This window comes from Pseudomyrmex gracilis, unplaced genomic scaffold (genome assembly GCF_002006095.1).
Source record: "Pseudomyrmex gracilis isolate BER0280 unplaced genomic scaffold, ASM200609v1 scaffold_83, whole genome shotgun sequence".
Taxonomy (NCBI): domain Eukaryota; kingdom Metazoa; phylum Arthropoda; class Insecta; order Hymenoptera; family Formicidae; genus Pseudomyrmex; species Pseudomyrmex gracilis.
In genome coordinates, this window is record NW_018020667.1 from 62,548 (window position 1) to 84,813 (window position 22,266).

Here is a 22,266-nt window from a genome sequence, read left to right on the forward strand (position 1 = left end):
TTTTATTCAAAATCGTACACGTTATACGCGTATGTTGCGATATGAAACTTTTCTCACTATCCGATATTTATAAACAGCGTTTATAAACGAGATGATAAAAACAAGTCGTTAAATTTAATGACTTGAAACACGATCTTTGTTTGACGGCATATTACTTTTAAAAGCTATTTAAAAAATTAAAAATAAAAAACAAAATGCAAAACTTAATGTAGCGTTAAAAAATATAACCGATATCATTACTAATAATAGTTGGACAAACTCAACAATCAAAGAATGAGAGAAATAAGAAACGATTGAGACACCTGACTTTCGTAAACAACAAGTGAAATATATGAGATTGAAAAAACGCACTACAGCGCGTCACCAAGAGTCACCGGTGACTCCCAGTACAATAAATGCATAACACGTGAGAATGTGGTTTATCTTATTTGTTGTAGATAATATTTTACAATTTTTGCAGCGCATAGTCAAAAAGTCATTCCGGCGCCGTGGGCAAGTCATGTAAAATTGGCGCGGCACTCGACGTGATAAGGTCTTATTGCACGTGAAAAAATTTTAGTCGTATTTGCAAAGTCGTAAGCAACTCAACCAATTAGACCACCAATATTACTTTATACCAGCTAAAATATTGGTCTGTGATTAGTTGATTCACTTACAGTCTCACGATTATGACTAAAATTTTGTCACGTGCAATGACCCTTAATATATATATATATATATATAAGCCATTTTTTTCACAATTGAACGTCATATACGTCTACAAAATCCAAAGACTGATTCAGCACGCATGTTCCTACTTTTTCGTGTGATAAAGATTGAAGTTGACAGAACGATGAGAGAGGCAAGACATCGGTAAATCTCTGTCCTTTTCCGCGCGCATATATGCACATTGTAGTTCGAGATTAATCGAGATATTTCGAGATTGACTTTTATGTCTCGACTCTCGAGTCTCCAAGTGCGGTTTCTTCGAATGCTGAAGAATTTTAAGACAACCAACATTAAAACGATAAATATGTACCTTCGGATGATCTAATTAACACAAATTATTCTGATTAGACGAACTTTTTCGCGCAATTGATTCCGATCAAAAATTTTCCATCTTTTTTTTTTTATTGTCGCAACAGTAGATCAACCAACAACCAAAAAATAAAAAATTATAATTATTTCGATTAAAATTGATTTCGAAAAATTACATAGCTACCTGGATATATTATCAACTCTAACATCAAGATACGTAGACAGAGTATATTTGTGACTTGAAAATACCTATGCGAAGAACAGCAGTAATGGCGTCTAATGTGTATACGTGTGTAGAGAGCATATTTTATACTTGTCCGCAATGCAATTAGCATGCTAAAACGCTAAGAATCTGTGTATCAAATTCTGTTTGATATTTAAACCATGTTACTCGGTAAAGAGGCTATATTGCCTTGTATTCAATTGCTTGATTTCGCCTGATAGCAGACGAAAAGTTCAGAGAATTTCTCTGTTTTGAAACACTTTGTCTGCTGAAGAGGAAATTATCTTTTTAACGGTAACGTGTTTGTTTGTTTCATCGTTATGTATGTATTGTATAGAATAACTTAACAGACTTTTAGATAGTTGACAAGGTTTGATGGATTTTCCTTGATTTATGAAGAAAAACACTTGTACACCCAGGTCCGACTCTAACCTATAAATGTCAATGGAGCAAACCTCGTCAGATAACACGGTTTCTAGCCAAAAGTCGTTGCCGTCTTCTCACGACTCCGGATGGAATGATCCACCAAAATGGGCATTGTCGTCACAGTACAATTCCCCTGGGACTTCCACCAAAAGAATCTTAAACAAACGCGTGGCGTTTCCACTGTCTTCCCAGACTGTCGCTTCTGAAAAATCCAGTCAGTCTCCTTCATCGCACATGATGCTGCCCACCTTGGAAACTTCTGCAACTCCAACAATAACTACAGCTCCCCACAAACCTCTCATGGCTCCTGATGATAAAGTCTCAACGACTAAGGTATCAGAGTCAGATTTTGACAAAAATCAAGCCTTGACAGAAGTTCTGGTGAATTTGGAATCAATGATGACAGAACGAAAGTTAGATAAGAATAAAGTCGAAGAGATACAGAGAAGATTAGACATTATGAAATCTGATTGGATTGAAAACAAGTTGAACAGCTTGGTGCAGAAAAGCATTTTAGATCTATCAAAAGGTAACTTACGTATCAATAACAGTTTTTTGCATCCCCATATGGTGACAGTCTAAAATATTACCTGTTACTTATTAATAGAATTGTTACATGTTTAGCATTGCTGCAGAAAGATGTCGAGCAAGCTGACAAGATTCACATCGCTCTCATGATGCAGCATGCGACAGTTTGCCGCGCTTGGATGCCAGCCGTCAGACATCTCATTTTTGAATTAAAAAACAATTGTGAAAGTTCCGACGTTCTGAAACAATCGCAGCCGTCTCTGTTACCAATTCAATAAAAAAAACAGGAAAACTTAAAAAAGAAAAACAAACTAGGGTTTGCACTGAATAAGCACATAGTATAAAAGGTGCAACGCAAAAACAAGGATATCCACTTATTTATTGCTTGTTGATATACATGCGCGGTAGCACGCGATATTTTTTATAAGTAATAAATAAATGTGCATATGTCTGTATGTGTGTATGTATGTGTGTGTGTGTGTGTGTATGTGTGAAACGTAAGATTGTACAACTAACAATTTATTACAAGGATCTTTTTATTACACAAATAAAGAATGAAGAGAATAAAGATTAGAGAGCTGTTGTACTCATAAAAGTTTTTTGTATTTTTTACGTTTTTTCTCTTATGTATATTCACAAAGGACAATTACATCTGTCTTACCACATATCTTTGTCTAAATGTATGTGTTCTTATATTGATAATAGTCATCAAGCTAAAATCATTTTATTACTTATGTGTATCATACTCACTACTGTAAACATATCTCAATCTTAAGTGGACGCGTCTCTTTCTCTCGTTCTCCCTCTCTCTCTCTCTCTCTCTTTATATATGCATCCTGAACGAAATTTATTATATTAACTTCAAAACACACTCCCATTGTTTTTCGCCCAAAATGAGTTTTTTTTTTTTTTTTATTCCATTGCTTTCTCTGTTTCCTACCTTCGCCGTTTTTTAATTGTGCCGCGGCTACTGCGTAGGACCTATCGATACACGCCAATGCTTTACAAGTTATGGCTCTTAGAAAACTTACAATTACAAATTACATGACCATATTTCTTTATAATCGTCAATATATTAAATTTTCTTTCACACACACTCTTTCTCTCTCCGCGTAAATAAATATTCATAAATACATGGGAAATGACGTGCGTGAAAGCTCTCTCGACTTTTATATCTTCGTTCGTTTTCTTTCACTCTATCACAACACTCGCACGCACGCATACACGCACTCTCTCTTTTTTTTTCTAATTTTCGACAAAGGAAGAACGTCACGTCAAATTTGCGAGAAAGCGCCGAGAGATGACAATCACGTTATCACGTCCCCGCCCAAATTTCGATTTTTAAAATTTTCTTTTCATAGCTTTTTTTTCTATCCAAAAATATATGTACACATATACGGTCGGTGTATACGTAACGCTACATCTTTACAACGCACATCGCATCTACGGACGAATTTCGAGAGATCGCTCGCAAAACGTCGGTTTTAACAAAAAATCCCGTTGACGCGCGCGTGAAAAAAAAAAAATTGCCGTTTCTCATCAAAATGATGCTAAAGATTGTATTGTGTAGACAAGATAAAAGAAAATTTTGATCGATTTAGGGATTTGCTGTCAAACCGACTTTAGCGCGAGCGACTCTCAGATCTTCGCGACATTCGAATAGACTCTCTTCTTCGCATACCATTTACACGCTTGTGATCGAAAGACGATGCACTTTTGTTTATTTTCTCGTCACAATTGACGTCATTACACAACGACAAAAAATTCGATTTCGCGAAACATATACATCGACTTATTCTGTCTTCGTTTTGCTCTGTGTTTTGTTGTTTCTTTATTACACATACACATACGAGCGCGCGCGCGCGTTTGCATTTATATATATAAACTATTTAAAAAATTTGTTTCCGCACTTCTCTCTTTCGTCTGTTCTTCTTCACTCGCTCACTCATCTTTTTTTTTCTGGATTTTCTCACAGGTCTTTTTTTTTTGTACAAAACAAAATGGCATCTTTTTGGCATTGGAAGAAAAAATACATTCCCTTTATTTCTTTCTTAATTCGCCGTCGCTCTCTATCTTTTGCAATTGTAACCGTCTTTGTTTTTTTTTCGCGCTGCTTAATTATAATCCCTTCTATTTTATAATCTCAGATTACTTTAGAGTTTCTCTTCTTCCTCCCTTTATACAGGTATCTATACGCAACAACGATTTGCCAGCGGCGTTCAAGGAACTGCGCAACTCCCGGAGGTGTGATTTTTTTTCTCTTTTGTCGGTTTTTTAATGAACAATCTTGTGCACAAACGCTCTATCTAAGATAAATGCTCAATTGCGCAATTTTAATTTGACAAATTTGTGCCTGCAAACGTATAATCACCATGCTGTGACCGAACCGCATCATTGCGTACCTGTACCTCAGACACGACAGACGTTTCTTATCTCATTCTCGTACATCTCTCTCTCTCTCTCTCTCTCTCTCTCTCTCTCTCTCTCTTTCGCTCGCTCGCTCTTTCTCTCACAACTACATTAATTGTTATTACAAACAGTTTCTTTTCTCCTAATTTATTTAATACTATTTTGGCATCGTCGCGAGCTGCAATTCCCACAAAAACGTGTTTTTTTTTGCTTTTTTTCTTTAGTAAAAAAATTTCCCGTAAGAACCAACGCTCTTTTAGTGTATACCTATATAGACAGATGGAAGTGAACGTTACAGTATATAATGGCATTTTCACGGTGCTATTACAATAGCTAAGTGTACAATAAAATTCTTCCGGAAGTCGATATGGAATTTTGATTTTCTTCCGCGCCCGGGTGTGCACGGCGCGACACAAAATGTGCGCCCACGGGTGTCGCATTTGAGAACTTCGTTTTTTTTTTTTTTTTATCGTTATCTTCTAAACCCGTCAATGGACGTGCGTGTGTACGTGTGTGTGTGTGTGAATTCTGACTCACAAAAAAACTACATAGTCGCGCGACGGAAGAGTTTTATTTAGGAATATTCGTTCTCCTGCCGCGACAAAACAAAATTGTCCCACAGCGGAATATGAATATTTGGCGCAAAGTTTTCGCGACACCCGTTAATTCCAAAAGCGAACGGACAGTGAACTCTGTACTAAAAACGGGCGCAAGAGCGAGACAGAAGACGCTCTTCTTCCCGTCTTTTTTTTTTCTATTGACGTAATCTATTCGCGTATCGAAAATATTGCCGTACAAAAATAATCGAATTTGTCTCTCGGTCACACTGAAACCGCGTGAGTCGACAAGTTTCAAAGATGAGGAAGTTGGCGGAAAAGTGCCCACACAATGTTAGCCGGTCGAACTTGTTTTTTGCTGACAAAAAAAAGACAGTGCAAAAGTATCTTTTTTTTTTTTTTTTACAATTGTGGTTGACGTCTAACGAGAAGCGTAGCAGCGTGAACATTTGTTTCGGTGTAGTATAGAGTTCACTTTTTTCAAATTCACGTTTTTTTTTCGCGTGAGTGATTATTATCTCGACTCTAATCGAAACTCCATACAGATACCGCAATTTTGTTTGTTTGTTTTTTTTTCTTTTTTTGTATTGTCGATTCTGCGGAATACGAAGAGAAGGAGCTTTTACTGTATATATCATACATGTTACATGTTAAAAAAGTTATCGGGCCAATAATAATCTACGTTGTACTCTCTCATTGCCATCTGAATGCTGCCTTATTTAGAAAACGGATCTCGGTGGATTAATAATACGCACGCGCGTATTATTTGTACGTGCGTGTACGTACGTTTAAAAAAAAAAAAAACACACACGTGTATACAGGTTTGTATGCGTGCGAAGCGAAAGAAACAAGTGTTTGAGAAACAGTATCCCATATTGTATCGTACTTGTACTCATTTCCATTTCACGTGAAGAAGAAGTAATGGCGAACCGAGCTCAGAAACAGAGATATTTTCCAAGAGATTTATATAAATTTGCTTTCTTTTTATAGAGGATTAGTACAAATTCGATGTGAAACTCATTGTGACTTCCCGTGCGTCGTTCGTTACGTAAGAACGAGAAAAGGTTTTGCGTTAAATATATTTTTTTCTTGCAAAATAAAATGAAACTCTCTCAACAGTGCGCAAATGTTCCAATTTTTACGCCTTTCCAAACTTTATTGTACAATACATCAATTATAAGAAATGATGTAATGGAGTTTCTTAAGTGAAAAGAGATTTTCTTCTGATCGAAATTTACGAGAAATTTTCGAACTACGCGATCGGAATATCGTAATGTATTGAAATTTTTGCGCGTTACGAAAAACATTGTTACGAAAAACAATGTTACAAAAAACATCGCGTGCGCGGGAAGTCGCAATAATCTCGATCGAAAGTCTAGCCGCCAGTGTGTGTGTGTGTGTGTGTGTGTGTGTGGTGTTTTTATGTTTGTGTCTGTGTTTGTGTTAAAAATATAATAATAGCACAACACGGTATCAAACTTAATTAATAAATAATACATTAAATTAGATTATATATTACTAGTTATTATTGGTTTTTAATATTACTATTACTATTATTATTATATCACTATTTCTATAATATGCCAGATACTAATGAATGACAATACATTAATCATTAATGACTGCTATAATATTCTAGGCGAGGGTTGGTCGCGTCTCTTGCATTTTCCTTTTTTTATCTCATTGAATTTGAATTCCTTTTCCTTTTTTTTTCATCACTATATATATATATAAATTTGCGAAATGCAAATGTAAAAGGAGAGGTAGAGTGGTAAACGCGAGCCAAAATTATAAAAGCGCTTAGATAATTCTCATTATGAGCTCTCTCTCTAAAATACAAATTTTTGCGCTTTGTTTACTTTTTTTTCTTAAACAAGACACAAATAACGTTTCGTAGACGAAAATAAATAAACGGACCTTCTCAACTACCGATTCCGCTTCTTGCCACTCGCAGTTCCTCGACCACTTTCTCTTAGTCGGCTTTCTACGACGGGGATAATAACGTATCGCTATTATTGCTGAGCGCACGACGACGGATTGATTTGAAAGTGAATTTCCGCGGACATTAATTTTATACCGTCTTGCACGGTGATCTTCGGCATTATAAGATTAAAACTCCTCGCGCTCGGTTGGTCACAAAAGAAAGTAGTTTTCGATTTACCTCCGTGCGGAATACATTTTTGTCACAATAAAAGGAGGCTTTCTCCGCGTTCAAGTCTCTCCTGAAGAAGACCGAGAAACTTGAAGAGGAAAACTGCGATTATCCTCGTTACATAGGAGCGCGGCAAATCCTCCTAATCCATCACTCTCCTTGAAAAAAAACAAAAAGGTCAAGTTCCGAACGACAGCATGAAAAAAATACAGAAAGCTCAGAAGTAGCGGAAGGAGGCGTGAAGACCGCAGTGTCAAGACCTTTAACAGGAATGTAGTTGTACGACGAATTTGATTTGAGGAGTGTGATGGGATGAAGGAGAACACAACACACCTCTCTGCGGCTTTCGTCTCTGACTTCGAGAAGACTTTCGGAAACTTCCGGGTTAGGGACGAAACCCCAAACAACGGACATATCAAATGCCAAAGTTACACACACATTTCTGATCAACAGGTCTGTTGTAATTTAAAGCGTTGCTTCTCCACACTGACCACATGCAGCAGAGGAAGCCCAACCGTGGTAAGCAATAAGAGTTGGTATCAATTTGAGAGATCCTCCGGAAGGCTCTTCGCGATGACAATTCGTTCAGTGGAAAGCCAATCGACCACGTACGATCACCAGAGGCATCGATTAGCTCTGGATCTCAAAAAAATGTGATTGGCAGAACCCTGATGCCTGGCCATATCAATATTAGAGCGCCGCTCGTAATAGGCTCAGACTATATATATATATATATATTATATACATATATATATATATATATATATATAAGACAATTAATATGTACAAATAAAAATCGAGGATAATAGAGAAGATAATAATGATAAAGCCACGCAGATCGAATCTTTCATTTCTGCTGATTCAATAATGACGCCGAATTTTCAGAGAATTTACATCGTTTTATGATTGACTTTCATCATTTTTTTTTTTTTTTAGTTAGTTTGGTTCTCTCGATGTTACATGCGCGAGAACGTCATTATATCCGTTTACTTTAGTATTAAAAAATACGGGAAAATATTAATTAACCCCTTGAACTCTGTGACCATCAATTTTTCGCAACCCCTATTTTGATGTAATAATTTTTTATTGAGGTATATTGAAAAATGAAAACAACAAGGCGATATAAAATTTGTACGTGTTACTCAGTCTGCCGATTCGCGAGTAATAAGGGTTAAAACCACGAGAAGGGGGGGGGGTGAGAACAAGCAGAAAAGAAAGAACGTGTAACCGATGATGAAAAACAACACCTGACATATCCACAACGTACCATCGACCAATAGATAATAATCTCTATCTACGCGTCGTGTGATTGTTAGACAAATGCTTTGTACTCAGCCGACCCGAAGGGCGCAATGTGGTTAGTATTTACGTTTTTTTTTTCCACTTGAATAAATAGCAATTTCTGTAGGACAATTAAACTATACCATTGTCGCTTGTGAATTAATTGTACTTAGTACACACTAAATAGCAATTCCTGTAGCACAATTAAAACTATACCATTGTTACTTGAATTAATTATAATTGTACTTAGTTACTACGAATACAAACACGTAAATAAATACGAGAATAAGCGAAATTTACAAAGGCTAGAGAAATCAGAGAGATATTACATTACATATATTGTTTAATTAATTTAAAGATTCTTGAGATCATTTTCGTATATATCGTCCTCGTTTTAGATTTTCACATAGGATTGTGCTTGGATTTTCGCAAGAACAGTTCATTCAATTAAGGATGCATTGCCTATATTGTGGTGTGCACAAAAACTACTTTTACAAAAGCACACATTCTATGTCGCATTTAAAGGTTAAAAAAACGACAGACACAAATTTGATGGTGTTTCGGGAAAAAAAAATTAAAAGATAGTTTTTCAGTATAAAAAAGTAAAAGTATATTCAAAAAACATTTTTAATGATAAAATTAATAAAACATTGTCTTAAATATTCATTCAAAAATAATAACACAGACTTTCACAGTCGTTTTTTTTCGTCTGGTAAATTCGAACACAATAATGGTTCTGATAATAACCATTTTGATACTTCTTTTGTTTATTGTGAATAAGTCAAAATATGTTTTTTATTCTTTCTTTACTATATCGTGAAGTACAAAATATTAATATTTGCTCTTTAAAATAAGCCCTTGTCTTTCACACTGTTTTCCTCTTATTGAATCACGAAGATTTTTGAAGTTGAAAAATTTAATTATATGTATTTTTATGAATTTTTATAAATTTTTTTTCAGAAGAAACCTTGAGGTTTTGTCAAAAAGCTATGATTCCAGAAAACATATATGTAGATAAGAGATATATAGCTATATAGATATATAGAGATATATAGCTATATAGATATATAGACGATGAAATATATAATTATATATAGATATAGACATAGATATATATATATATAAAATATATACAATACAGGTTCTTATTACTGTAACTCTGTTGTATATATTTGTATATATAGATAATTAGCGTGTTTCATCCGTCGATGAGTACACACTTTGTAAAATCTATAATAAATATACTCTAATATATTAACAATCTGGAATGTCTTTAGTGTTTCGAAATGTGCAAGAGTATTTTCTTGTTTTATGTTTCGCACACAAATAATAAAAATAATTTTCTAATTTTTGAATACCTGCATTGTACACTGCAATAATATGAATACTGGCTTGTTTCAAAGTGCACAAATTGTACTCCACGATAATAAAAAACCTAAATAAGAAAAATTATCGATTACTTGTAATAAAAAACCAATATCTTAAAATCTTAGCAAGATAAAAATATTTCAAGTCAGATTTACATATCAAACAAAATTATATATATAGTTTATTTCACACACAAAAGAAATTCCATATAACTTCTAAACAAATTTTACGATCAATCTTTCAGTTTTTTTTTACATAGCTATGTAAAAAAATGAAATAAATGAAATGATATATACAAATGTGATAAATGTATTAAATAAAAATTATATTCTAATTCAAAGTTGATTATGTTTAATTATACAATAAATCTATGTTTACGAGAAAAAATATAAATATTAACACGTATCATTTACATATTAGCATCTCATGTTTTGCAGAGTTTCTACGCGGCAATTCATCCTTAATGAAGCAATACTATAAAAAAAATAATCCCAGAATTATCGCTTTTTCTTTGAAAAATAATAATAAATTAAGAAAAAATTGAAAATATAAAAAACATTTTTAAATAAAAGTTTTTAAAAGTTTGAGAGAAAAAAGCGTAAATATATTAATTTAGATTAAATAAATTTTTTAAAACAATTGATATAAATATAAACAATAATATAAATATAAATCAGTGTTATAGATTAATATACGTTTTTCAAAATTGTATTGATATAAATAATTATTATAAACAAAATAATTATATAATTTAAAAGTAAAAATTATAAACAAAATTTACAGTTTGTTTTAAAATACTTGTTATAATACAGAGTGTATCACCTGTGTGATATTAGCAATGTAAAAGTCACTAATACTACGCAATGTGTCAGACGCTCCATATATCTTATAACAAGTATATAACAAATATATTTCACATTGGTCATTATTTAGTTTCATTTTAATTATACAAGATGTCCTTGTAAACTCAAAATCGCAAATTAAATGACGTGTCTCGTATTATAGCCTCGACAATTTGATATTTTTGTCTCACAATGATCTCAAAAACATGTCACTTAAGCTTACGGTCATAAGTTTAAGGAAATAAATAAAATTTAAAAATTACGTCTGCTCACTCTTGGTTTTATCCGTTTCTTCATGCGATACTTTTATAAATATGACAGTTAAGTGTACCGCGCGCGCGCTTCTCATGTAAAAAGATATGTAATACACAACACCTGGATAGAGCTCAACGGGAGAGCAGTCGTTAAAAAAAAAAAAAAAGAATCAAGCCACAGCCAAACTGCTTTTTGATTTCAAATGTATAAAATTAGTCAAATAAATAATAAACGTTCCATTTTTTTAAATAGAAGTTCAAGAAACTGCGATAATTCTGAGATCATATCTGTGTAAGCGGGTTTTAGCTGCTGTGGGACTTGTGTCATGTATGCTTGCCACACAATGTGCTTTGTGTGTGACACATTTTATCGCGTGATAGATTTCGACTAGCTAAGTTTGATACAAGTCTAAGACGAAATTGTTATTCAATTATCGATAGTACTTAAAATATATTAGATTTTTTCGCGCAGTTTGTCGGCGCTTTCCTGATCATTTAGCCTCGATTTAAAAATTTTCCGTTTTTTTTTTTTTTTTTTTTTATTGCAGAAATTTCTCTGTCAACTCGATAAAAAGTCAATATAAAACGCGAGCCCCGGCAAAGGGCGATTGATCACACCCAGCGAGACTTTCTACAAGCACATTTTTGTTGCTGTTTAAATCTTGCATAAAACCCGAAATAGAAAAAATGGCAGTGTATAATGTGTTTTTCGTTTCGGAGTAACTAGCTATAATGTATAAAGCCTCTTATTTTGTCGCCGTAGTATATTGGTCGTTCTCGATTACAAATGTCTCGATGATTCTTCTTCAGAATCTTCATCAGGCTGGTTTATATACTTCCGTCAAATTCAGTTCCTTGTGTGACGGCACAATCTTCGATCATCAGCGATCGAAGCTGTACCGTCCGACTTTGACTCATCCAATCGCACCGCCTTCTTGATACGGACCAGTTATCATGCACGGATGCATCGGGAAGAGCGTTGTCCAAGTCATCGTGGTGTAAGTAGGCGATCTCATCATAAACTGCGTATTGGGAACATTTGGAATGTGCGGTGGCGTTATTTTTCCATTTGTGGTACTTCCCGGACTCGCGGTAGTCGGCGTCGGTGATTTGGTTGTCGACGAACACGCGCTCGACGTTGTTGCGCCTAATTTTCGCAATCGCGTTTTTTCCTCCCACTCGTCTGAGCCGTGTTTCGGCCTGTTCAGATTTCGATGTTGATAGAACACTAAGCTGATCCTGTTCGGATTGAGGCGATTGGGTTTTTTCAAAGCGGTGGTGGAGTGCGTCTCGTGTTTCGCGCATTCAAACAGTACACTGCCGTGGCTCAACGCAATTGCAACACCACCTATTTGCGGATCCTTGAAGCATTCCTCGTTGTCAGAATAATCTTCCACTTTGCCGAGTGGTTTCGCCTTCGGAGGAGGTTCCGGCAGTACCGGTAAATAGCGTGGCGGCCCGTAGATATCCCATCTTGTCCAACCGGAATTCAGACCTTGATAAGTTGAATTTAAATCCTGATACGGATATTGAGACGGATGGAAGCAACCCTCGCGTTTCGGTTGCTGGTAAAATTGCTGGGAATATTCCGGCGTCTGGTACGACTGGTGATGATTGTAATTGTAACCATCCCACGAATTCGCGTAAGATTTTTCGTACACCGGATAAGTTGGATAACCGTATTGGGGAAACGCGTGATGACCCAAACCGGACATGGCATGAAAATCCTGTACCTGTTTCATTTCCTCGGCCCATGCAAACGAATTCGGATTGGAATTGGGTATATCCTGTCGGCTGTCATAAAATCCGTCTCGCAATTTATCGTCCGGACAATTGGTTTTCATTAGTGAAGGTATGAAATTGGTTTTCAGCTGATTGGATATTGAATTAGTTTTCAACTGATTGGATATACAACCATTTTGCATCGAGTTGCTATTTAGAGTATCCGCAAAGATGGCCTTTGAAGATTCCGATGGCTTTAGAAACGTTCTACCTAAGTGATTTGGATACGTATTAGACTCTGCGGACGGAGTTTGATTGGATAACGTTCGTGACGGCGGTCTTCCTTTTGGCACTCGGAACGGTGACGACGCCGAGGGTGTTTCCCAGGATGGTGTTTTAGCTTGATCGGGTCTCATTAGTTTATTCACACCAATCTTCTTGTCGTTCATTTGCTGATCATTGAATTGCTGCAGATTCTTAACTTGATTGGGATACGAGTTTGCCATATTTGAATTCCGTAAGTAAGCAATTTGATCGGAAGACGGGGATGAAGAATGATTGACCACGTAGGGTTTCGGTTCCGATTGTCTTTGCGCGTAATAAACGGATTTCCGCTGATCGTTTGTCACTAACGAACTCTGCATGTTATTTCGCTGTTCGAACGCCGGCAAATGCAACAGATTCTCTGAATTTGGAATTCCTATCGACTTGTAATCATTGTTGGGATTGTTATTGTGATTATTCATGTAAGAGAATATATTCGACACGTTATCGTTGCCGTATTGATTTTGATAGACGGGATTTATTGATGGCGGAATCTGTTGCGGCGGATACGGATGCTGCATTCTATTTGAAACCGGTTGCTCGACGTGCGGCTTCAACAATTTCGTGGAATTTTCGGCGTTTATGTAATTTTGCGTCAAGGTGCCTGAGTATTTTTGCTGACTAGAATCTCCCGTGTATCTTGAAAATGGCAATCTCAGTTGATCGTTCTGTCTGTTATTCGAAGTGACGCAAGATCCGGCAACCGACGTGTGATGATTGTAACCGTTTTCTACGTTTGGATATTCCAGTCCTTTCATTTTCATATCCTGATGTGTCGAGACACAACCTCTGGGTGACGTGTTGTAAGACATTTCTCCAACGACAGCATTCGTGTGCGAGCGCGGCGATACGGAATGTGTTCTAGGTGAGTTTCCATAATTTCTCGTCGAATCCACCGTAGGATTGGATAAGTTTCTCGAACCCGGTCTGTGCTCTTCCTGGGAAAACGCACTTCTGGGTCTGATGTCGTCCAAGCTGGTACTGTCTGGATCAACTTTGACGTCCCTCTCTAAACCACCAAACGAAGAATATTCTCCCCACGGATTCAGCCAGTTGCTAGCTCCCCAACCCTGATACATAGACACCGGACTATCCAGGACCGTAGACGATACTTGAGAACTTTGTAACTGCGTGTCAATTCCCTCGAACGTAGATGACATCTCCAATGATAATTGTCCAGAGGAATCCGCGTATCCCGGGGGACGTCCGGCATCTCCCATTTTGTCTGCCATGATCTTGACATCTTTCTTGCTGAGTATATCGGACTCGTCGTCCTTTCTTTTCTTTCCGTGTCGTCTGCAGGGTTGAAGCGGAACCGAACGAACTCGAACCTCGCACGGATATCTAAGAAGCAAAATGAAAACATCGTAGAACATAAATTTATATCTGTGAGATATAGAGAAAAAATCAAATTGAATTTGTGTCATGCTAAATAGATCATTTCTCAAAATGCTCACTTGCTTAAAACGTCAATAGCGCCCGAACGAATCTTCTTTTCTTGTTCTTCTTTCGAACCAAATTCATCTGTGTCGTCCATTATGTAAAGAGGTAGCACATGTAACTGCTCGTCCTCGGGCTTTGTTAATGTTCGATGTCTTGTTAGGCTAACTACCTAAAATATAACAATAAAAGTTAAATTTGCTTTAGTGTCTGTAGAAACAAATACTCGTTTGTTCAAGTAAACTTTCGAAAAAAAAACAATATTGCGTTACATATCGCTTATGTATTAGATTAAACCTAAAAAAAGTTACATACCACGGTACACCCGTTGTTCATATTGTGCACGTCCCGATGAGAGTGCGCACAGAAATCGAGGCAAGCTGTAACTCCTGAAAAAGGTCGACCTGATTTTAATCCTAAACGGCAGTCGCTCGCTTCCTGTTCGAATTGAGTTTGATTTTTGAAAGACTGTGGCGCGAGACTAAGATACAAAGGTGACAAATGTCCCGCTAAAAAGTGCAATTTCTCTTCGACTTCTTGTTCCTGAAAAAAAAAAAAAAAAGAATTTTTATAGCGGTCTAAAATTCAGATTCTGTTAATGTAATACAATTTAATATTTGCTTTCGTATGTGCGTACGATTTTTCATTTGACCGAAAATTGATCGCGTACCTCTGATCGTACTGACAGTCGAAACTTTCGGACGGTTTTGCTTCTGGCGTATTTGCAGCCGTTGTAATACATCGACCAGGAACAACCAAAAGAAAAGCTGGCGCCACAAGTATCAGGATCGAGTCCCTGACATGCACAAGTTCGCGGTTCATTGGTACCGCATCGTCTGTTCGTCGGAATGCCAAATCGATTAAGTTTGTGAGTCAAGAAAGAATAGATACGATCCGCTTCTTGAGTAGGTACTCCTTCCCAGGCGACCATAGCTACGACGATCCACGCGGTTGGACATTTGTGACCTTGGCGATGTTTTACGATGGTTAGTAGTTTCTCATCGATGCTGGATCGTCGAATAATCTAGCGAGTTGTTGGCGGTATGTTACCGATACACATTTTTCTCCTCTTCGGAAGCTAATATTATTTTAACTCGTTGCCAGCTACGTGCGATTGTTTGTTTTTGGAAAACAACTTACCCACTTGGCCATTGGACAACCTTGCGTAGTTTTGCCTTCCTTGCCGGTGTAGATGACCTTCTCAAATCTTATAGCGTTGCCCTTGAGGCCGGATCTTCTTTCGAGGTCGTTCCGAAGATCAGGCAGACTTGCAGCCGCCCCGAGATGGGTGTAGTATGAGCCAGGCTCTGGCGGACCTTGCGGTAAATTTCATTTTACTTGCGGGCGCCAGAGGACGCGTCAACAAAAGGTAGCAATAAAACAAGAAATATTTATATCACATTTTGCGAGAAAGGGAAGTTAGGCACACGATCATTTCGGAAAGCAAAGACAAGATGTATTTTGCCAAGAGCGTTCCTCTAAATAATAATGTCTTCAGACATTTCTGATACGGAGTCTAAGCTACAAGGTTCTTTATACTCGTATGCACTAAAACTCGTATGCACCACATTACGAGTATATAAGAGAGGAATCACCACGGAGCTATCAAGATTCTAAGACTTGGAGAGAAGAAATTATACAAAAATGTCGAAATTTTTTTCTCTCATACGCGTGCAAACTATTCTACATCAATATTGTAACTTTTTTTTATATGTTTTTGTGATCAGTCATATTCTCCGATGTTAGCATAATACGAAATTGTAACTCACATTTGTCAGCGGGAAAGCAGTCGCAGTCGGGCACCTCGGTTCTGACATTGTTCTTTAGTTTGTCCAAGTGATCTTGCAACTTTGTTGTTGTGGTAACCGGTGTTGTGGTAGACGGAGTACGCGGGCTATGCGATCCCTCGGTTTTTAATTCATCCTTCTGCGAAGACTCGTCCAATATCTCGTCCTTGGTTTGGAGCCCCTGGCAACAACCGTCTTTCAGATGTTCGGGTGTTGGCTGTTCGGTTCCACCTCTTCGACAGCACCACGAGCCGGTTTCTGGTGACACTTTCGCGGGACCACCGTCGCCACGAAATTTGTAATTCTTTTCAATAACGTCAGACGTGTCATGGATGGACATATTGCCGTTGGTATAATCTCCGACATCCTCTTGTTTGATTACGTGACTAGAATCTCGCGCGCTAATATCTTGGGAAGACGTGTGAACGGTGTCCGTTGTCTTGAGAAAATTCAGATTGTTGTTTCTTATCTCGTTGCTGTTCGAGATCTTTTGAGATTCTTCGAAAGACGTTTTCTCTATTTGATTCATGCACAAACTTTGCTGGAAAGATTTGTCGTCAATGTCATCGTTGCCTTTTCCCTGCGTCGCTTCCCACGATTGTTGATTCTTGTTGGTTTCGTTATTTAAATTTTCGAGATCTGTTATTTCATTTCCTGATAATGCCGAATTACTCGCGTTTTTGTTGTTGTTGTCATCATCATGATTATGCTCTCCTTCCGACCATCCCCATAATAAGCCACCACCATCGAGCAAACCGTTTACTCGAGGGTGGTGGCTATGTGATAAAAAATTATCGGTCATGTTTTCATTAGATTGCGTCATCGAAATAATGTTTGATTGATTGATGAAGTGATCGGTATGTTTTTCTTGCATCTGGTCGCTGTTCTCGTGAGCATCGCGTATTCGATCGTCCGTTCCATATTCCGTAGCGGATCCGTTATTACTACCAACGTGTTGTATCTGATGATGCTGATGAGTTTGCTGTTGCATTTGTTGATGTTGTTGTTGTTGTTGTTGTTGTTGTTGTTGTTGTTGTTGTTGCTGCTGCTGCTGCTGCTGTTGTTGTTGTTGTTGTTGTTGTTGCTGTTGTTGTTGTTGCTTGTTTAGAATCATCGATTTCAATCGGCTATTGAGATTCACCCGATTAGATTGAGCATAGACATTGCTTTCCGAATTGTCTTGATTCTCAGGAAATCCATTCGGTTTATTGGTCTCCACTGTCGTTTGTTGTTGCCACGTTATTCTCTCTCCTGTGTTTTGTATGTCTTGGCTTGTCGTCTGCTGACCCCAACTCGGTTGGTTCTCCGACACCGAATTTGGAGACCAAGACATTCGATTGTCCAGCTTGTTTTCTTGCCACTGATGGCTCGGGGTTCGTCTAGGACTGGGTTGAGATTCCTGCCATTGTTGATGCGGCTGCTGACTATTATCGCTTTTTATGCTACTCGGTGACCAATTTGGTTGACTAGTTGGCGTATCAGGCCACGACATTTGATTAGACGGTGTAAGTCTGGGGTTCTGCTCTACTTTGGTATGTTGTGACCACTGTTGTTGTTGTTGTTGTTGTTGTTGTTGTTGTTGTTGTTGTTGTTGCTGCTGCTGCTGCTGCTGCTGTTGTTGTTGTTGTTGTTGCTGTTGTTGTTGTTGTTGCATATGCTGTCCGGAAGGAGTCAGCCTCGGATTCTGCTGAGAATTTTGCATGTCTGAACTATTCTGTTGCCAGGTACGTTGAGTTGAAGGTGTCATCCTCGAGTTTTGTTGAGCACTGCTGTGCTGATGTTCCGACAGTTTTGGAGAATGCTGCAGCCAGGTCTGGTGTTGAGACTGCTGCTGCTGACTGGATGGCGTTAATCGTGAGTTTTGAGGATCCCGCAACTGTGGACTCTGCTGAGACCAATTTCCCTGAGTTTGTTGCTGCTGGTTATCGGCGTTATCGGACCACGATTGCGGCGTTTGGGGTTCTTTCACGCTTCCAGTCTCCCAACTCATGTGACTCGCTGGTCTCGGCATTTCTTGCTGCATCTGTTGGCCGCTTTGTTGCTGTTCCAACTGTGACTTCATGCCCTGCATATTCGGTTGTTGTTGCGAAGACTTCTGTTGTTGCTGCATTGTTCCGTCTTGCCAATTCATGTTGCTATTGACATTGCTGTTTATTTTTCTGCTCGTGTCTGACCACATATGTTGCTGATTATTTTCAACCACCGATTGTTGCTGCTGCATTTGTTGTTGCTGCTGGTGATGATGATTTTGTTGCTGTTGATGATGATTTTGGTGCTGAACCATTTGCCATTGGTTCTGCGCTGATTGTTGACCCATTTCCAAATAGCCTGGGTACCCATTAGAGTTGTGTAAACTCTGTGGGTCCGGTTGAAGTGGATACCCAGGCATCTCGTTTCCCGACACGTTGTTGGCGGCAATCGTGGCAAATCCCTTTACCTGTGTGTCAGCGGCAGCTTGTTGCTGCTGTTGAGACTGCTGCGAGCCTCCTTGTTGCTGCTGACTGCTTCCGTCCATATGGACCGAGCTGCTGCGACTCGTTGGTGTTGTTGACGGAGGCGGAGCCATCGTCACGTCCTACAAGAGAAGTCGATGTTCCGCGATATTCAATATTTGTTGCGAATGTGGTTTATAAGAGTTTTTAAATCTTCCATTTTTCTAAATCCTCAATTTGATCAGAAAAATACTCTTACTTGTTGCTGATACCCATTAACATAATCCTGTCTCTCGTAAGCAACCGATTGGTTAGTAGTGCCCGCAGGGTCTACGAACTGTCCATTTAACTGTCTTTGAGCTGTCGATACAACCGCCTGTCCTCCAACGGGAGCCAGTGGCGAAGGCTGTCCCGCAATGGCATATTGACCCGTTGTTCCGGCTCGTTGGAACGCAGACTGATCCGCAGTTATAAATGTTTGTTGCTGATACGTGACTAGAACGTCAAAATACGCACATGAAAATATAAAAGTTTACATAACGCAAAGCGAAAATTTATTTTTAGCACGTTGCCGATCGACGCGGGAGATCCTCCCGGATTCTTTTTTTCAGGGTATAGACTCCGCGTGGTCGGTAATGTGTTAATATAAAGAACATCGATTTTACGCGCGAATAAATTTGAGAAAATAAACAATTTGCGCTCACCTGGTTGAGGATGATAGGATGCCGCGGCGGTATACTGGGTGTGATACCTCAACTCTTCGAGCTGATTTGGCGCGGGAATCTGTTGAATAAATTGTTGCGGTGGCCATGGTGCTGGTGATGTTTCGACCGTAACCGCGCCAACTGGCGCGACTCCTTGATGCCAGACCGTGTTTCCAAAACCAGCCGCGGGTCGGAAACCAGCACCGGTATCTCCGTAAAATGGCATCACTCCGGGTGACTGTGCATAAGAAATCCGAAGAAATCGTTTAATTTTATTTCGCTTTTTCTTTTTCTTAGATTTCTTAGATTTTTTTTATCTTAATGCGTCGAAAGTTAAAAAACAATTTTATTCATTTGTTTAAAAAACAATGTTTAATGACAAAAACATTGTGTTAAAATATTGGCATTTTGTTAACGTTTGATCAGCTCTTTTGTTTTTCGGAAATATATCTGAACAATTGCCGTATTTTCTTCATAAAACCAACAATAAATTTTCATGTTGTAATAAATAACAACGGCAATAGCAATCCCGCGAGATAAAACGACGCGATATGCACGTAAAAATGGAGCTGTGCGAGTTCACTTTCGTTTATTTTCGTTCGCTCGGTCGTTCTCTCGACTTTGCCTCTCTCTCTCTCTCTCTCTCTCCCTCTCTCCCTCTCTCCCTCCCTCCCTCCCTCCCTCTTTCTCTTTCTGTCTTGCATTCTCTGTCAACGCGTTAGAGCGAAAGAGAAGATCAGGTGAGCGAGGTTGGAACGACGGAGACGGAATTGAAGGGAAAAAAAGGACGTGTCGAGGCTGTGGCAGAGGCAAAGAGGAACCATCCGCAGCGATGCGAGGCAAAGGAGAGAAAAGCCGGCAACCTCGCACAGTCAGACTGTAAAACTTTGTACAAAACGAAGAGGCAAGAGTCGAGAACGATTGGCTTGTTCGTCTGCTCGCGAACGACCCTTAGTTCGCCTTTCGTCATTTTCACAACGATTACCTTTAAACGGCGCGCGTGCTATATTCGCATTTTACAGAGAACGCAATTTGTTTTAAAAAAAAAAAAAAAAAAATCGTTGACAGTCTCGTACATCAACTCGAGTTATTAAATGGCTAAAACAAAGTTGAGAGTTTACTCTCTACCGCTCTCACACACACACGCTAAAGTGTCACATGTATATCGGATTTCTGTACAAGTCATCCGATCGAGCGATTATTCACTCGCGCCGTTCCAAGATGCAAAACTATCGCAACGTAATCGCGAATATAGAATTTTTAGCTTTGTGCGCAGAATGTCCGCGTAACTTTTTTTTTACGTATGTATGTAACTTTTAATTTGTAAATGCGACCTCGTGTTAATAAAAATTTTTTACAATTAATATCGTTTGACATTTCCCGAGCGGGTTGTGGCGAAACCAAAAAAACTTTTCTGCGTTTCGCGCGAACGCGATTTTCTCTCATTTTCCGTTTGTTGTCTGACAATTGTCGTCTGTCACGTCTCGACCTGTCGTGAAAAAATAAAAAAACGTCGATTATCGCTTATTTTTTTATTTTTTTTATTTTTACAAAGGAAACAAATTTGGCTTGCGCTGATGGATGATCGATCGTTCCACGATGTCCCGCGGAACATGTAGAAAGTCCGAGAACCTTCGTAATAGTGACCGTGAATCGGTCGGTTTGTGGTCGAGGTTGATAGCTAGCGAAGAGACTTGGGCGTTTCGCCAAGCGAGAGCAGGGATAGTATAACCTCGCGGACTATCATCCACTCCTCTCTTCCACTTACGCACTTCCACTTTGCACTTGCGCGCGCGCGAACTCTCCCTCGGGGAGAAAATCCTTCCGTTCTCGTGGCATCGTGACCTAGGGTAACCTAAGACCACCGGTGTTATAAAACGGAACGTTCTGTGACAGCACCCAAACATAACTCCCGGGAGCCTGAGGAAAGCCACCCTTTCGGCGGAACACTCCGAAAGAGAGCGAGCGGTTCGTCGACCTCGATCAATTTTCGATCCACCCCGCTTCGGAAGTCTTACCGCTGCAAATATCCCATTTCTGTCGCATCTGTCACATCGTTTTGACTTCGATGATTGACTTGTAAAGGACGTTTACGTCGCGACGACGATCGCGAAATAAAAACTTTTTTTTTTCTGAGGCGATTAACACGTACACATGTACAGACATGTATGTAATAACACGTTTCTCGGGTGCGTTTCTCACTTTCCGCGAGCAATCGCGTGCGAGCTGAAACCGCACGCGGTACTTCCCCCAATTGGGAGGAGGAGGCGGTGGGACGCAATTTGCGTACCGGCAAACGATCGCCGGACAGCCGGCATTTCGCGGTTTTCGGTTTATTGCATAATTGGGCGTTCCGATGAATACACGCCGCTGTAACGTTGATTCCTTTATCACCGCGGTATTAGCAATTATCGTATCGACGCCCGCGATTGTGTGTTTGCGTATATATGTATACGCACGTCGGATATGCAGTTCGCGTTTAACGCGTGAAATACACAATTAACGCTAAGCATCAATGAAAACGCGTTTTAAGCGCGACGGGAAAAGCCGATACGCGCGAATTGTGTTTCACATCGTCATTTGCGAATATATATATACATATATATATATACATATATATATATATATATATGTATATATACAATATGTATATGTGTATATTGTATATATACGCAAACGTAAGTTGATCGTACTCTACTGAAAGTGATATTGTTTGCAATTGTCGATAACGCATGCCAACGATGCACACGTGCATACGCGAACGAGAACGCCGCAGATTAATAGAATATTCGCGCGCTCT

General features: G+C 38.7%; 2 protein-coding genes across 3 annotated transcripts in view; one reads left to right on the plus strand and one right to left on the minus strand.

The window, feature by feature from the left end:
• Positions 1 to 1,259: 1,259 nt before the first annotated feature.
• Positions 1,260 to 8,080, plus strand: LOC109855189 (steroid receptor RNA activator 1-like). Its single transcript, XM_020429106.1, has 3 exons — positions 1,260 to 1,534; positions 1,660 to 2,195; positions 2,291 to 8,080. Exons 2-3 carry the CDS (start codon positions 1,679 to 1,681, stop codon positions 2,470 to 2,472), a joined length of 699 nt encoding a protein of 232 aa, XP_020284695.1. The 5' UTR covers positions 1,260 to 1,534; positions 1,660 to 1,678; the 3' UTR covers positions 2,473 to 8,080.
• A 3,497-nt stretch (positions 8,081 to 11,577) lies between these two features.
• Positions 11,578 to 22,266, minus strand: part of LOC109855178 (DNA N6-methyl adenine demethylase-like) — a 48,934-nt gene continuing 38,245 nt past the window's right edge. For both annotated transcript variants that reach the window (XM_020429085.1, XM_020429086.1), the window contains 8 exons: positions 19,467 to 19,704; positions 19,022 to 19,257; positions 16,313 to 18,905; positions 15,684 to 15,859; positions 15,214 to 15,567; positions 14,859 to 15,086; positions 14,561 to 14,715; positions 11,578 to 14,447 (listed from right to left, as the gene is read on the minus strand). In XM_020429085.1, coding sequence (XP_020284674.1) covers positions 11,972 to 14,447; positions 14,561 to 14,715; positions 14,859 to 15,086; positions 15,214 to 15,567; positions 15,684 to 15,859; positions 16,313 to 18,905; positions 19,022 to 19,257; positions 19,467 to 19,704 — 6,456 coding nt within the window. In that variant the 3' untranslated portion in view covers positions 11,578 to 11,971. The remainder of the gene's footprint in view (positions 14,448 to 14,560; positions 14,716 to 14,858; positions 15,087 to 15,213; positions 15,568 to 15,683; positions 15,860 to 16,312; positions 18,906 to 19,021; positions 19,258 to 19,466; positions 19,705 to 22,266) is intronic.

Bases quoted from the DNA above. Each gene is read 5' to 3' on its own strand.
- LOC109855189 (XM_020429106.1), top strand. From the start codon at position 1,679: ATGTCAATGGAGCAAACCTCGTCAGATAACACGGTTTCTAGCCAAAAG. The intron at 2,196-2,290 runs GTAACTTACGTA...TTACATGTTTAG, and splicing joins CATTTTAGATCTATCAAAAG to CATTGCTGCAGAAAGATGTC.